The following is a 17,322-nucleotide window of genomic DNA, read 5'->3' on the forward strand; positions in this document are numbered from 1 at the left end:
CACACATAGATTGTACCTAGGCCCCCTACACATATATAGCTGACAGGCAGCTTGGTCTTCTTGAGGGTCCCCTAGCAAGTAGAGCAGGCGCTGTCTCTGATATGGACTCTGTTGCCTGCTTTTGGATCACTTTCCCCTAGCTGGGATGCCTTGTAGGGCCTCAGTAGAAGAGGATGCTCTTAGTCCTGATGCAACTTGATATGCCAGGCCAGGGGGGTCCTTTTTTATGAAGATAATGTGGGGAAGGAGGAAAAGGGTGGGATGGGAGGAGAGGAGGGAGGAGCCTGCAATTGGGATGTAAAGTGAGTAAATAATGAAGAAGAAGAAGAGGAGGAGGAGGAGATCAGGTGGAGATCATTAAAAAAGTGAAAACCCAATAAAAAAAAATCATAGGAAAAAAAGCTAACATTGTGACAACACAGCTGTCTAGAAACTAAGCTGAAAGCAAAAAAGGGATGGGTATTATGTGGAGATAAGACTTCTGAGCAGGTGTTTGAGTTTCTTAAACCATTTTCTGTTGCTAGAAACATCATAGGGTAGTTTATAAAGAAAATAGGATTGTTTCACTCACACTTCTAGAGGTGAAAGAACATGGTGTTGACACCTGCCTGGCACCTGGCGAGGGCCTCCTGCAGTATCCTCTATGGCAAAGGACAACATGTGTTGAGGGCTTCCTGACTCAGGTGTCTCTCCCCTTCTATAAAGCCATTCATTGTCCCTCTGGATCGAGGCCTTAATCTTGTCGCTTCCTCTGATGTCTGTTACCATCCAATTAAATTTCCACCCTTTTACTGCCTTGTGGGGAGATTACATTTCCCTGTGAGTTTTGGTGGGGACATTCAAACAGTAACCCAAACTTCCTCCCAGGCTCCTGTTGCTTAGCTGGCAGGAGATCTTTAACTCCTCCTGCCCTGCCGGACTACACAGCCCAACCAGATGCTGCCGGACTGGCCAGCTGGGAGCTCCTCCTTGTACTCCTCCTTCTGCGCTTTGTCTGCAGTCCAGAGGTGCCAGAGACCTCTTTGGTCTTAGATTCTGTTTTCTAAGGTGTATGCTTCAGAGTTCAGGCACAGTCTCCAGACTGTCTTGTCACACTGGCAAGGGACTGAGGTGCTTGACCCCGGTCCCCCTCAATGGAGTAAGGCAGCAGAAGTAGGCCAAGGGTACTGAAAGGAGTGTGTTCATCCCGCTGTGGTCCTCAAAGTACTGCATGCCATCTCCTGTTGCCTGAAGACATCAGAGAAGCCTAAAATCCTTTGTGAGGAAAGGGTTAAATCAAAAGGGTAGCAGGCGCTAGGGTATTATGATGGGCAAAGTCCGTCCAGTCTCACCAAATGGGGCAGTTCCCCTCATCTGTGTTGGGAAGTAACTAAGTTTGTGTCTGTAGGCCATCCTGTGTTTATCCACAATATTTCCTGGCTGGCTCCCTGTGTTGGGCAAAGGCTGGGTGGGATGGAGGTCGGGGAAGAAGTTAAAAATGTTGTTTCCTCCCTGTGCCAGATGCACTCATCCCATCTGCAGTCTTCTGATTCCCAGGTTAAAAGGGCTGCGCTCATAGTTTATGGCTTAAGAAGGTGTTCTTCAGATAGTACACTCAGAAGACATCCCCTGCAGCACATAAGGATCCGCTGCTTAAACATGCCTGCCTTTGAGCTGGCCATGGAGCACAGGCTTGAAATGCAGGCAAGAGGGTCTGAAGTTCAAGGTCATCCTCAGCTATATACTTTCTTGCCAGCCTAAAACATGGTATTTTGGGGGTTGAGAGGGAAATCCATGATCCTGAGAACATACTGACAACCAGAGTATCCTAGTTAGAGTTATTATTGCTTTGATGAAGCACCATGACCAAAAGTAAGTTGGGAAGGAAAGGATTTATTTTTCTTACACTTCTACCTCATAGTCCATCATTGAAGGAAGCCAGGACAGGAACTCAAGCAAGGCAGGAACCTGGAGGCAGGAGCTGATGCAGAGGCCATGGAGAGTGCTGCTTACTGGCTTACTCAGCTTGCTTTTTTAGGACCACCAGCCTAGGGATTGTACCATCCACAATGCCCCCCCCAATCAATTACTAATTAAGAAAATGCCCTACAGGCTTACCTACAGCCCAGTCTTGTGGAGGCCTTCATTCATTCATTCATTTTGGTTTTTTAAGACAGGGTTTCTCTGTGTAGCCTGGCTATCCTGGACTCACTTTGTAGACCAGGCTGGCCTCAAACTCACACCTCTGCCTCCCCAAGTGTGGAAGCATTTTCGTAGTTGCTGTTCCCTCCTCTCAGAAGACTTTAGCTTGAGTCAAGTTGACATGAAACTGTCTAGCACAGTGGGGAAAGGGGAGTGTCCTCAGGGGGCCATACATGTGATGGGGATCTCTGTGTGCATCTTTGAAGGGTGTCGGAGAACTAGAAACAAAATCTAGCAAGAAAGAACAGCTCAAGGAAGACCTGTCTTCAGGTCCTCTCCCAGTTTTTTTTCCGTGTCTGTAACTGGAAGGGCCTCTAGGGTCAGGGTTACAGTTTACTGGGAGTGGCAGAGGATTAAACAGAGGAATGGAATTTCCCTTTGATAAGGAGAAGCCAAGAATTAATGAATCAGTTGATTTTGTTGTTGTAGTTCCTATGGTTTCCTGTTCTGTGCAAGTAATCTATTTTTTACTAAGAAATTACATAACAAGACATTAACATTCACAGAGTACAAATTATCAGCTGATATTTTTAGACCCAGTTCATCAGCCATTTCAGAGAGGAGCTTCACTTGGCTCAGACTGTAGATCTCACTGACCTGAGAGAAGGTGGGGCATGTCGCTGTGCATTGAGACTTTAAAGGATGCCGGGAGAAAGCATAGGACAATTATGTCTGCAATGTTGGGGGGGGGGGTCTTTTGATCTCATGATGCCCTTGAACACACTGTGTAGTCAAGTGACCTGGAGTTTATGATCATCATATCTCCCTCTCTCCAGTGCTGGGGTTCAGGGGTAGACTACCACAGCCAGTGTGTATGGTGCTGGGACTCCCAACTGAGGACGTATACATGGCAGGCAAACACCCTCCCAACGGAGCCATGTCCCCAGCCAATCTGTAAACTTGTTTTGACCTAGCAGAGTCAGAGAATTCAGAGCCTTTGCAAAATATGAAAGACAGATTCAGTCATGAGGTGCATGGTTGGTTAAAATAAGAGTCTCTGAGGCTCAGTGGCAGGTGAGCCCCAAAGTAACACAGTGAGTCTCTCTGGGATTCGGTCCTCAGCCTCTCGAGCCTCTGTTCCCTTTGTTGGCCTTTTCTTCTCTGGAGTAGGAGCCTTTCCCATTTGTGCCTGTGCCTGCTGCTTGTCAGTAGACTGTAACCATCTCTGCCAGCACCAAGAAAATGTCACTCCAGGCCTACACAGGCTTTCCTTCTTGGCCTTTATCTTCTGGACAGCACAGCACAGGACTGTTGACAAAAGACTAGAAGCTGTAGATGTTTTTGAGCTCCATGCCTGAGAACTAGATCAAGGGGTTCGCTTCTGAGGGAGCACTCTGTGCAAAGGCAGACACCATTTAGACACCAGAATTCCACTCAGTAGTAGGGCAAGGTGTTGACAGTGAGCAGGGCAGATGACCTCAGATGGGCTGAGATAAAGTGCATGTGGTTTCTGCCATTCCACAGCATCAGCAGTACCTGGGAATGTGCTAGAAAACATGCTGGCAGTCTTTCTGGATTAAACTAAGGGTAAGCAGCTAAAATTTGAGACATCTAGTCCTCAGTAAAGTTGGACCTTTCTTCTCCTTCATTGATTCAGTCAGTCATTCTCATTCTCTCCCTCCCTTCCTCCTGTCCTTCCCTCACTCACTTCCTCCCCCGCCCTCCAATTAAATATCTTTACATTGTAATCCCATTGGATCCATAATTGTGTGGCAGTGATACCAGCCATGTGTTTTCAGAAAGCCCTTGTTAAAACTAATGTGCATCTTTGATTTGGGTTTTGGGTGTGTGAGGAGGGTGTTCATTTTGGGTGGAGGGCTTGAACCATGCATCATATATATACTAGGTAAACTGTGTGTGTGTGTGTGTGTGTGTGTGTGTGTGTGTGTGTGTGTGTGTGTGTGTGTGTGTGTGACTTTTCAAAGAAGCTTTGAGCCAGATGCAGTGGTACACAGCTATAACCCAGCTACTTGAGAAGATAAAGAAAGAGTTTGAGGCCCACCTGGGCAACACCTGTCTGAAGGGCATTTTGATAAACAGGTTAGAGTAACTCGGGCCTTTTGGTGGTCTACAAGCTAACAGCTTTTTCTCTCAAACTTGCTTAAGATGCTGCTGCTGCTGCTGCTAAGTTGTCTGTCTGCAGCTTGGTCAATGTTGGTGTCCCTGACATGACCCGTTAAGAATGGCAGATTCGAGCTTCTAAGCTGACTTTAGGCACCATTGTTCTGGGTGCAAGGTAATACTGAACTCCCCAGGCTGGGGACTGAAACCTGCTCACGTGGTGCACCTGAGCTCAGCAGAGGACACACAGTCAATGGCTGCTGAGCCACACACAGATGTTCCTCCCTGGGAAATGTATATTCAAGAGAGTTGAGCTTTGCAGATGGACCACCTTCAGGAAGCTTATTCCCCTTCCCTGGAGCTGCAGTTCTCCATGCTGGTCCTCCTGGTGATGCTGCACCAGCCTTGATACAGTGAAACTATAGCAAGATGATGCTATGGCATACTTCTTAAAGGCCAAATTGTTTCCATTTCTTTTAGGTTTGGGGATACAGCTTGGTGGTAATCTGCCTGCCTGGCATGGACAAGACCCCAGGTCCAACTCCCAGAGTTGGAAAACTGTTGCTGGGCACTATGTGGTTCCATTTCATCTTCTGTGAAATGGTGTGGGGTCATCTAATTGTGCTTTGGTGGGCTTATTCTGTAGCTCAGACTGGCCTGGGATTCGGCATAGCCCAGGGTAAACTTGAACTTACTGCAGTCCTCCTGCCTTAGCCTCCCAAGAGCTGGGTTATACATATATGCATAAGCCATCACGGCTGATAACAGGAGAATTTGATTCTTTTAGTTGGTTTGGTTTCGTTTGATTCAGTTTGGCTTTTTGAGACGGGGTATAACCCGGGATAGCTTTGAATTTCTGGTTCTCCTGCTTCCTCCCAAGTACTGGGGTTCTAATAGTATACCACCATACCTGGCTAGTTTTAGCTCTTTAACACTCTTACTTTGCAAAATAAGAATTTGGCATCTGGGCTGGAAAGTGGCTTGATAGTTAAGAGCACATACTGCTCTTCCAGATGGCCTGAGTCTGGTTCCCAGCACCCATATCTGGCAGTTGATTATGCCTGTAACTCCAATTCCATGGGATCTGGTGCCTACTTCTAGCCTCCTCAGGCACAAGCACTCGTATACACACGCCCAACACACACATTTTAAAATGAACATATATTTTCTTAAGATTTTATTTATTTATTATGTATACAGTTCTCTGCCTGCATGTACACCCTCGGGCCAGAAGAGGCCATCAGATCTCAATATAGATAATTATGAGTGGCTGCTGGGAATTGAACTCAGGACCTCTGAAAGAGCAGTCAGCGCTCTTAACCTCTGATCCATCTCTCCAGCTCGAACATATCTTTTTTTAATTGGTTAGTTAAAACGTTTACTTCGTTACCTGTGACTTGTTTTGTATCTTTAAAACAGTGTCAGTCTCACTGTGTAACCTAGGCTAGCCTTGAATTCAGAATGATCCCTCTGCTTCAGCTTCAGAGTGCCAGGATTGGAGGCAGGAGCCACCAGACCCAATAATATTTTCCTGGGTCTTATTTCTCCAGTAACATAATACTCCAGAGGCCATGTCCTTCCATGTGAATCCAGCAATTAAGCCATTATCTTAAAGACTAAAAATGCGCCAGGTGGTGGTAGTGCACGTCTTTAGTCCCAGCACCCAGGAGACAGAGGCAGGTGGATCTCTGTGAGTTTGAGTCCAGCCTAGTCTACAGAGCAAGTTCCAGGACAGCCAGGGCTACACTGAGAAACCCTGTCTTGGAAGGAAAAAGACTAGACATGCAGTTTGCTTAGAAGAACAAACAAACAACATCTAGAGATGAACTCAGATAAAATCTGAGACTCAGTTACATACTCTTGAGTGACTGAGCAGACCCCACTGGTGGGAACACACAAAGACTTCCCAATAGGGAGGACTGGAAAAGTTCCATGCAAAATGGGATTGCCAGAGCCATCTGAGCCTGGTACAAATACAGTCGGACCCATTAACTCAGGGCTTGATGCTTTCCATGAGACCGTGGCTTCCTGAGGAAGAAGAACCCCAAAGCAATCAAGTTTGAGATGGCAAACAGAAAAGTTACAGTTTAAAAAGTATTGCCTGCTAGAGAAGGCTGCTAAACTTCAGACCACAGAGCTGTCAGGTTTGCCCTGCTGCCAAAAGGACTCATAAAAACAAAAATATAAGTACCACGTGTTGAAATAGACTTTGAACTGCATTTGCTACCCCAGGACGCATACTCAGTTTGTTGGAGATATTGTTGGGAAGCCACTGTGCTGCAGTAAGTGTGGAGCCACCAGACTGTGACATAGCTGTCAGCCCCATGTGCACACCAAAATGACCTGGGTCATTTTAAAACTAGACTGCTAAGACTCACCCAGACATGTGATGAACTCTCCCTGGACATGCTTTCCTAAAGCTCCTGATGAATTTCACACACTCCCTGGGCTGAGAACCACTGTAGGTAAGGAATTCTTTGTTGCCTCTGCAGTTTCGCATATTCAAAAATTGGATCCTCTTCCCTTCAGCTTCCTATTCCTCCTAGAGGTCCCTCACTGGGTTCTGGAACACAGTGGGGATGGGCGGTTTCTACGGTTTCCACCCATGGGACCTCCATGCAAGCAGAGGCTGGTCTTTTTAATTCACGGCTACATCTGAGGCTTAAAAGAGACCAAGAACAGAACTGTATGTAGTGAGCTAGTGTCCGCACTGTGGGAGGCCCCGGTGCCTGCAGCGTTTGATAATGTCTGTTCACTCTTCTCCATTCTTAGTAGCACCCTCCTTTGGTGTCTTCCCTAAAGAGAACATGCACCAGAGTGAATGACCTTCCTTTACCCTCAAATGCTCCTAATCACCTAGCCATTATCCACAGCTCCCTGGAAGACATGTTTGAACTTTTCTCAGTAAATCCTATTGCATTCCTTTTGGTGTACAGTCCCTGCCTACTCACTCATAAACCCAGCAAACCCTTGAGAGAGTTCTCCAGAGTGTGACTCTGCTGGAACACAAAGCAGAATCACCTATTAGCGTCTTCCCAGACCAGAAGTCTGCTTAACGACACCAGCAGAATCCAAACCTGCTAGAGTAGTACCATGTATGTGTGCTGCAAGGCTGTGGTTTTCAGAACACCTGCAGCAGCACCACCTGCAGCAGCACCTGGAAGGGCTAGCGCTGTGACTTCCTCAGTAAGAGCTGGGTCTGTGGTTTGGCCAAGCATGACAGCTCACACCTGTTATCCTAGCACTTGGGATGCTGAAACAGGCCAGTTGCTACAAATGTGGCAGTCGGGTGTACATACCAAGGTTCATGCCAACCAGGGCCTTTTAGGGATAACCCAAAAAGTAGTGCTTGGGCTAAATCTCAGTTTTGTAGAGTGTTTGCCCAGTATGCATCAGCCCTCCTTCAGGCTCTAGCACTGTGTAACCGGGGTGTAATGGTGCTGGCATGTAACCCCAGCAGTCAGGAGGATTTGACAGATCAGCAGTTAAAGGTTATCTTCAGCTGTGTAGAACATCAGAGCCGGTATTGGCTGCCTGAGACCTCGTCTAGAATTAACTGGCTAATTACTGAAATAGAATAAGACTAACCCCTCCAGAGGAGGTACGCTTGTGCTTCAGACAGTCTACTGGGGCCAGAGAGATGATAAGGGTGCTTGCCGCATGAACCTCAGTCCGATCCCTCAAACTGTCACCGTGAAAGTCAGGAAACAGCTGCACATAGTTGTCCCCTGGCTCCCCGGGTGTGCTGTGCTTTCCACCAGAACACGGTAATGAGTGAAGTGGCGCTTGAGGAAAGCTTGGCTTTTTTCTAATCTGCCCTCTGGTTCAGACGTAAAGCAGAACCCATGATGGCCCTAGATCCCTTCCATCTCTCACCTGGCTCTCCTGGTAGAGCTGCTTTTTTTTAAAAAGACTTTTTTTTTTTTTAAACTCGTGTGTGTGTGTGTGTGTGTGTGTGTGTGTGTGTGTGTGTGTGTGTGTGTGTGTCTGTGTCTGTGTGTCTGGCTGCCTATGTATGTGTGTCTGTGTGTTGGTATACACAAACATGATGCCTACAGAAATCAAAAGAGGTGTCATATCTGCCTCCAGGGCATCTGATGTGGGTACTGAGAACTGAACTCCAGTTCTAAAAGAACAACAAATGTTCTTAACCACTGAGCCATTATCCACAGCCCCCTGGAAGACGTGTTTGAACTTTTCTCCCTCGTACCTTTGCATTCTTGTTAGTCTGCAGTCCAGCTTTCATGTTCTCTTTACCTGCCTTGGTTGGATCACTGTTGATGTGATAACACACCATCACTAAAAGCAAATTAGGAGGAAACAGTTTATTTTATTTGCCTTACATTTCCACACCACTGTCATTCATTGATGGAAGTGAGGTCAGGAACTCAAACAGCAGGAACATGGAGGCAGAAGCTGATGCAGAGGCCATGGAGGAGTACTGTTACTGGCTTGCTCAGCCTGCTTTCTTCCAAGACTACCAGTCCAGGGATGGCAGGCACCACCCCCACTGGGCTGGGACCTCTCCCATCAATCAGTAATTAAGAAAGTGCCCCACAGCAAGCTTTTTATTTTTATTTATTTATTTTTATTATTTATTTATTTGTTGGTGGTTTTTTGTTTGTTTGTTTTTTGGTGGGTTTTTTTTTTTTTTTTTTTTTTTTTTTTTTTTTTTTTTTTGGTTTTTCGAGATAGAGTCTCTCTGTGTTAGCCTTGGCTGTCCTGGACTTGCTTTGTAGGCCAGGCTGGCCTCGAACTCACAGCGATCCACCTGCCTCTGCCTCCCAAGTGCTGGGATTAAAAGCATGGGCCACCATACCTGGCTTATAGCAAGATCTTATGAAAGCATTTTCTCAGTTGTGGTCCCTTGTTCCCAGTGATCTAACTTGTGTCAAGAACATATTACCTATCGTTTCATTGGTGACTTGGGGCAAATAATATAGCTTCTCTCTTGACTTGTCTGTACCAAAGGGATAATAATGGTGGAGCCTGCTTTATTCATGAGTTAGTAAATTAGTATAAAAACACCCAACAGTGTCAATTTTAAAAGCATTTTTTATTCATAATGTTAATATGTATACAGTGTTTTAAATGACAAAACAGTACATGGTACATAAATAACAACTGGCTCCTATGATTCACTAGCAATTTTAGGACAGTAGACATTTGAGATTTTCTTATAGTTGCCTTTTCAATATTGTGTGCATAGCTGTTACTCCCCTTTGGTCTTAAGGCTCTTCTCTAATAGATGTTCTCCTTGTCAAGCCTGAGTGTTTGTGTGTCCCAGAATACTCAGTGCATCAACCCTATTGGCAAAGAAAGCCAGGGTGTCTGTACCCTGGAGGAAGCAAGCTGTCTTTGGGTATACACTTCGGAGTCCAGGGAACTATATGTTGTTTTACCTGGACCACTCCCTACAGATAACAGATCATCCTGAATGAGGTAGCCCAAACCCAGAAAGACATGCATGGTATATACTCACTTATATGCAGATATTAACTACATAATACAAGATAAACACACTACAATCTATAGACTTAAAGAAGCTAAATGACAAGGAGGACCCTTGGGAGGATGCTCAATTCTCACTCAGACGGGCAAATAGAAGAGACAACAGAAGTGGTTGAAGAGAAAGAACGGGAAGGGAGGTCCTGTGAAAGACTCCATCCAGCAGGGGATGGAAGCAGATGCTGAGGCTCACAGCCAAGCTTTGGGGTGGAGTGCAGAGAGTCTTATGAAAGAGTTGGGGGATAGAAGGAGCTGAAGGGGACAGCAGCTCCACAAGGAGACCAATGGAGCCAACAAATCTGGGCACAGGGGCAGGGCGCAAGAACTGAGCACCAACCAAGGACCATGCATGGAGAGGACCTAGCCCCTCTGCTCAGATGCAGTAGACAGGCAGCACAGTCTCCTTGTGGGTCCCCTAATATGGGGAGTAGGGACTACTTCTGACATGGACTCTGGTGCCCACACATTGATCACTTCCGCCTGGCAGGGCGGCCTTACCAGGCCACAGAGGAAGAAGATACAGGCAGTCCAGATGAGACTTGATAGGTTGGGGTCAGATGTTAGGGGAGGAGAGCTCCCCCCTTCTGAGGAACAGGGGACAGGGGAAGGGGGGACTGGAAGGACGAGGGAGGGGGCTACAATCAGAATGCAACGTGAACAAATTAAAATTCTTTTTAATGCTGTGCTTTAATAAACCAAATTATACAAAATGGTTCAATCAGTTCTGAGCTTTAATCAAATTTTAGTTTTATTGATTTGGTATGGTTTTCGGGAAAAAAGATCTTCCTGTGTAGCCCAGGATCCTGCCTCAGCCTCCAGCCTGTTGGGATCATGAGCATGTACTACCAGCTTGGCTCTTATGACATTTTTAAAAAGATTTATTACTTCATGCATATGAATGTTTTCCTATATGTATGTTTGTACACTACGTAAGTGAAGTGTCCGGTGCCCTTGGAGGTCAGAAGAAGGTATTGGGATCCCCTGGATCTCAAGTTAGAGATAGTTGTTGTGAGCCACCATATAGGTGTAGGTAGTGGGAACCATACCTGGGTTCTCTGCATGAGCAACAAGTGCTCTTACCTTCTAAGCCATCTCTCTAGCCCTTTTAAGGAACACATCTGAGAGCTATGTTTCTGGCTCATATTCAGTGAAATGTCCTTACCATGCAGTAGGTGAAAGGGGCAGGAAGTGGTACCAAAAGTCTTATCCACCACATCGTATTGGGGTTCGGGTCTTACACAGTGAGAATGAACTGTCAGGGCTTCTCTACTGCTTTGCACAGATGCTTGCCTCCTACAGTGAGGCTTGGGATGCTAGTCTGGAGGACAGGTGTTACACATGGGCAGTGGTAGTACCCACTATTCTAGTTTCATTCCTGTTGCAGTGATAAAACACCTAACCAACAGCATGATATGAGAGGAAAGGGTTTGTCTGGATTTATAATTCCAGGTTGCAGAAAGATCAAGACAGGAACTTTCTCAAAGCCCCAGTCAAGAGCAGAGGCTCGGGCGCACCCAGGCCGCCTGCTGCTGCTGCTTCTTCAGCAGGCTTTCTTACTCTTACACAGCCCGAGGCCCACCCACTGAAATAGTGCCGCCACACACACAGGGTCTTCCCACCTCAGCTAATAACCAAGGCCGGCTCCCAGACGTGCCCACAGGCCATCCTGAGCTAGACTCTTCAATTAAGAGTCTCTTCTCCAGTGACACTAGGTTGTCACAAGTTGACATTTCAAGCTGGCCACCACATCGCCTGCACACCCTAGTGCAGGGACCTGTGACCCAGCGCAGGAAGACTACCCTGAATCCCAGGTCAGCTTGGACCACAGAATGAGACCATGTCTGAAAAGGCAAAAACAACAAGTTGGCCCCTTGATACCATTCCAGTGGCAATCACAATTCAGCAGAGGTTTGGGAGGAAACATTTAAATCACAGAACCTGTTTCCCTTCTAGACTAATGGAGGGTGGGGAGGTGGCTTTGTTTGTGACTAGCCTAGAACTGCTGAGCTCCCTCCTGAGGGGTGAGACCATAGGCAAGGACTACAGTTTTACCTGGTTTCCTTGCTATGATATCACCCCCCAGCAATACAAATACTAAAATGAACACGTGCTCCTGATTTTATTAAAATAATCTCTCAGGTATAGTGGCATATACCTGTAAACATTTTGGAAGGTGAGATTGGAGGAGCCTTTGGCAGCTTGAATAGCAAGACCAAAGAGGAGTAAAGTCATGCTTTGATAAACAGTGAATTCAAGGCTATTTGAGACCTTTCGTCAATAAACGATAGGGACTGGAGAGATGTCTCAGTAGTCAAGAGGGCTTGCTACTGCCTCAGAGGACCTGGGTTCAGTATGCAGCACCCACATGGCGGCTCACAACCATCTTTAACTATACTTCCAGGAGATCTAGCACCTTTTTCTGGCCTCTGCAAGCACTGCACATATGTGGTGTACAAACATTCAGGAAAAACACCCATATACATAAAATTAATTTTTTAAAAAATAGACAAACACTCCCAATAGTATTCTCTTATTCTCTTACTACAGAAGAATATGTACAGTTGTTGTTGTTGTTGGTTGTTGTTTGTTTTTCCCAGACAAGGTGTCTTTGACTGTCCTGGACTCGATTTGTAGACCTTGAGCTCACAGAAATCCACCTGCCTCTGCTTCCAGATCAGCTCACTGGCTTTGCATTTACTGAGTGTCCAGAGGTGCAGCTCATTTTCTGTGATGCTTCTCGTTCTCCTGTAACCTTCCCTGGGAAAATCTAATGAAAGCACTACTTCTTTGTCTCTGGTGTTTCTTTGTAGCTGTGGAGAGTCTGGGCCTCTGGGAAGAAGTGAGAAGAATTGTCTTGGGATCAGAGCTGATTACAGGGTTTCCCTGGACCTTCAAGGTGCCAGGGCTACCCCAGTACCTGCAGAGCCTGACAAAGCTGGCCATCCCTGAAGTGTGGACAGCACTGGCTGAAGCTGAAGGGAAGGCGATGGCCACTCCTCTCTCCTTCTCTCGGCTTCTGGAGTCCTCCTTTCCTGAAGTGCGCTTGCTAACCCTGGATACTCTGCTGGAAAGGGCAGCGTCCTCGGAACTGGGAGAGAAGGGACCACCTCCTTTGCTGTACAGGATGGGAAAGGAGCTCTTGATGCTGGCAACAAAGGAAAGCCACCCAGGCTGTTTCTGCAGGGTAGGGTCCCCACTGCACCAATGCTCCTCTGTGTCCCACATTCTTTTGGAAACACCAGGAAGATATGAATGAGGAAAGCAAGTCAGGCTGTGCTATCTGAGGGCAACAGGCAGTAGCTTAGCATACCAAAGATCAGGGCCCTGTATATTGCTTGGATTTATGTGTAGAAGACCTTCTAAGATACTGCTTATAAAGATTTATCAGTAATAGGTCAGGCCACTCTGTCTTTAGGAAAAAACATTAAAAACTAGCTGTGGGAGTGGAGAGACAGCAGCATGGGTAGTGCTTGCCACACCAGCATGAGGACCAGAGTTCAGGTCTCTCGCAGCCATGTAAATGTCAGGTAGGTGTGGCAGCCCACCTGTAGTGTCAGCACTCAGGGCATGAGGATGGGATCCTGGGGAACGCTGTGACCCAGTGACCCCTAAGTCAATGATCAGGGAAGACAACTGATGTCACTGCTGGCCGCCATGAGCTACAGCACATATCGGAGGTCATCTTTACTGACATGCCTATTTACAGGCAGATAGCTACCTGGGAAACCTGGTCAAAATGAAAGAGATTTCCAGGCCTGAAATCTCAACTATTCAGGAGGCTGAGGCCCGTTGAGCTACGGAGTGAGTGAGAAGGTAGCCTGGGTACTCAGGGAGACCCTGTCCCAAAACTAAGAAGTAAAAAAGGAGGAAGGAAATCTGTTTCAGTCTGACATATAGGAAACCATCTAGCTCTGATGTCAGGTCACCAAGGACCCTCAAGCCTGTCATTGATCTGCCCTGCCTCAGTTTCTCAAAGGTGTCAGAGAGGAAATAAGAAGTCATTAGAATCCAGGCCCGTCCTTGTTGTTATAAACAGTCTTGATTTAGGACCACAAGACTTTCCTCTGTGTGTTTCTTTATCTTGTTTTCTTGAATTTGACTCACAGGTCCTGAAGATTCTCTGTCACATGAACCCCAGTGAATGGCTTCCCCAGACAGAGTGCTGTCTTCACCTCTCCCCACAGGAGTTCCTGATCTGGACTTTGGATATTGCTTCCAATGACAGGTTTGCCCAGGGCTTCTGTGCAGCCTCGGTAGACTGTATATATGTCCCTTCAGTCATCATGCAGGGAACCCTTACGGGCTCAGATACTGAGTGTCTCTCAAAGCCTCAGCCTAGGAGCTATGTTCTAATCTCCAGTAATAGAAAAGCGCCAGGTTCTCACACCAAGCTAGTAACCAAAAATACAATCGGTTGTACAATCAGGCATAAAGGGTATAGATTATCACCCACATTAACATTTGTGCATAAAATATGCTAAATTTGGACCAGGGGGTGTAGCTCAGCTGATTGAGTGCTTCTCTAGCATCAGCAAAGCCCTGGGCTTGATTGCTGCACTACAAAGCCAGCGTGGTAGCACACACTGTGATCCCAGCCAACAGAGGTGGATACTGGAGGATCAGAAGGTCAAGGTCAGCCTTGCCTACTAGTGAGTTTGTGGCTAGTTTGGGTTACATGAGACCCTGTCTCATCTCAGATATTTAACTTGACTTGTGTGTGGCAGTTGTTGAGGATTTTTGACTATGTGCTTGAGTTTGTGTGTGTTAATTTCCTTTTATTTTCCAGATCTGAAATCCAGGGTGTAGCTCTGAGGCTTGCCTCCAAAGTAATTGCCTACCACGTGCAGACATGTGAGGAGGTGAGGCTAATTCTGTACTGTTCTGAGGCCCGGGTTATTACGCAGAGGGTGCTGGTGAAAGGTAACTAACTGTCCCAGTGGGCAGAATCACAATGACTGCACGGAAGTGTTGCTTGTGTGAGGTTTACTTTGGGAATCACTTGTGAAGACTGTGAACTTTCTTCTCTCTTGTTTTACCTTGACTAGAGCCTCTGAGAGTGACCATCCCCCAACATACATATGTCCATTACTTTCTCCCCATTTCTATAGCTAGACTCTATTTCAAGAGGAATAAGAAAGTCAATTCCAAGAATACTTCAGAGTGCACCTTTATGAGCTAAGTATGATGATACATTGTACAGGCTGAAATACCCTGCCTGTCGTATTTGAGCTGTGTCTAAGCCAGGTCTCGCATGTGCCCTACCTATTCCACATGCCCATTGAAGGCAAAGTGGAACCAAAGTAACAAAACAGCTTCCTGGAAAAGTGCTGTGAGACTAATACATACTTACCTAGGTATATATGAGAGGCACAGTACCATAGCCCAGCAAACATTGCAGAAGAGGGGACAGAAAAACAGGGAAAAGGCAGTGAAATCCCAGCCTTAGATAAGACACAGCAGTGGAGTCACAAACCCACAGTAGCTTTGTTTACTTACAGTAGGTTTGCACAAGGCAGGTCCCAGCAGTCAGCCATGATAGGGGAGGGACTCTGCCCCTCGCATCATGGCCTGCTAATGGACTATTAGAGGGAGAGCAGAGGCACTTTAAGTTGTGTAACCACTAGCGAGCTCACCAGATTCCTGTTTCAGTACCAAAACCACACAGGTGGTCCTGATCAAACAAAGCACAGGCGTGAGAGAGGAGTAGGGAAGAAGGGAGAGTCCAGGAGATGGAAGGACATGAGAAAAAGTAGGATGAGAGCAGTAAGAGTACACTATACATTTCTATAAAATTGTAAAGAGCACATTTAATTTCTTAAGGAAAGAAAGACAGCACACCTCAGGGCAGTGAGTCGACGGTGGCCAGTGTGTGGTACAAGTACAGCTCTCTGTGTGCTCACTGTGCTAGTGGATTCTGCGTGATCACAGTGAAGCTAGCACTGAGAGAGATGATGCAGATGCAGACGGAGGTGAACAGCCTAGCATGTAGGCTAATGACAGGGAAAGAACGCTGGCTCACTACTGCAAACAAATGACAGGACTCCGGGAGCCTGGGGCAAGGAGGGAGTGCTTGTGGGGCTGACCAGGACTTGAGGGAGGAGGTGATTTGAGATCAGATTTCCCAAGGCTGGCCAGGGTAAAACCCCAGTGTTAGCATTAGCAAGCAAGAAAATAGTCTTTGCCTCTCTCACCCAACGGCATGACTAAGAACCAAAGTACACAAAATTTTTAAATAAATAAATAAATAAGAAAAAAACTGTTTGGAAGGATAGGAGAAATATGTAAAGACATGATTTGCTAAAAAAAAAAAATTAAATAAATCTTAGGCTGTAAGCAGTAGTAAAGCTTGCCTAACATGTACACGGTTCCTTTCCCAGCTCTGTAACAAAACAAAAGCCTACCCTGTAACCCCCAGCACTTGTGAGCCTGAGGCAGAAGGACCACAGTGAGCACAGCTACACAGAGAGATGCTGTCTTAGGAAACCAACAGCAGCAGCAAAGCACAATAAACCCTGAGTTCTCAGGCAGCAGGCCAGACAGCAGAAGCAAGTCTGCCAGAGAGGCCAGTCTACAGCTGCTCTCCACCAGCTGCCTCCATCGCCAGCTGCTCAGAACTTGAATGACACAGAATCCCATAAAACTAGGAACATTTTCTAGGGAGAGAAAAATCCACAGAGTGATGGAGCAACATGGAGAAACATTACCTCGGCTCTGGGGAGGGAGCAGCATTAGGCTTATGTGGTACAGTAGAAGAGGGTCAGCTCCTTGATGAAGTGTCTGCAGTACACTCTCTGGTTCTCTGATGGTGGGCTTCTTGAACAGAAGACATTCTTTTTTCCCAGTTCCGAGGTTCCCAGAGAGGGCCTTTTCACTGCCTAACAACACTGCAGACATGGCAGAGTGTGGCACATGGTGAGAAAGCATAAAAAAGGGGAACAGACAGACAAATAGACCAGAGAAGTCACTTGTAAAGTTGAGCTACTCCTGTCATGATTAGCCCAGCCCTGGAGATAACAGCATTTATTCATTAATATCATGAAGGCCCCATTCGCATCACCTCTCAGAGGGCCAATATTACATGTCACAGCAGCAGAAAACCTCCAGAGTAGACCAGGAAGTAGTTCACATGGAATGAGAATCTCCTTTCTAGAAAAATTAGAAATGAGTATAAAAGCTGTAAATAAACCAAATGCCATTACTCGGGACAGAATGTTATCTGACCATGAAAAAGAATGCATGAAGCTTAGAAACCTTAATCTACCAGGTGTGGTGCGTACACCTGTCATCCCAGCACTTGGGAGGTGGAAGGCAGAAGACTCAAGAGTTCGCGTCCAGCACGTGCTATATGAGATTCTGTCTAGAAGAAAAGAAAGTGTGAAAGCACTCTCAAGTTTCCTGCAGCAGTTAATGTTTACTCTGACCGGTGCCACACAAAGCCTATACAAGTCAGTGCTTTACATGTGTACAACAGGCACGATCAGTCTCAGGTATCAGTTGGTGTTAAAAGAAAGATGTGTATTGTGTACCAATAAAATTCTTGTTATTGAAAACAGTGAGGCTTCCCTCCAAGTG

At 46.4% G+C, this 17,322-nt stretch overlaps 1 protein-coding gene across 1 annotated transcript in view; it reads left to right on the forward strand.

Annotated features, from left to right (window-relative positions):
* Window positions 1-17,322, forward strand: part of Thada (THADA armadillo repeat containing) — a 282,053-nt gene that overhangs the window by 226,117 nt on the left and 38,614 nt on the right. Inside the window, exons 32-34 of the mRNA XM_051161396.1 lie at window positions 12,561-12,934; window positions 13,857-13,975; window positions 14,537-14,609. Of these exons, the coding sequence (XP_051017353.1) occupies window positions 12,561-12,934; window positions 13,857-13,975; window positions 14,537-14,609 (566 nt within the window). The remainder of the gene's footprint in view (window positions 1-12,560; window positions 12,935-13,856; window positions 13,976-14,536; window positions 14,610-17,322) is intronic.

The sequence above is a fragment of the Acomys russatus genome, chromosome 1 (assembly GCF_903995435.1).
Source record: "Acomys russatus chromosome 1, mAcoRus1.1, whole genome shotgun sequence".
Lineage (NCBI taxonomy): Eukaryota > Metazoa > Chordata > Mammalia > Rodentia > Muridae > Acomys > Acomys russatus.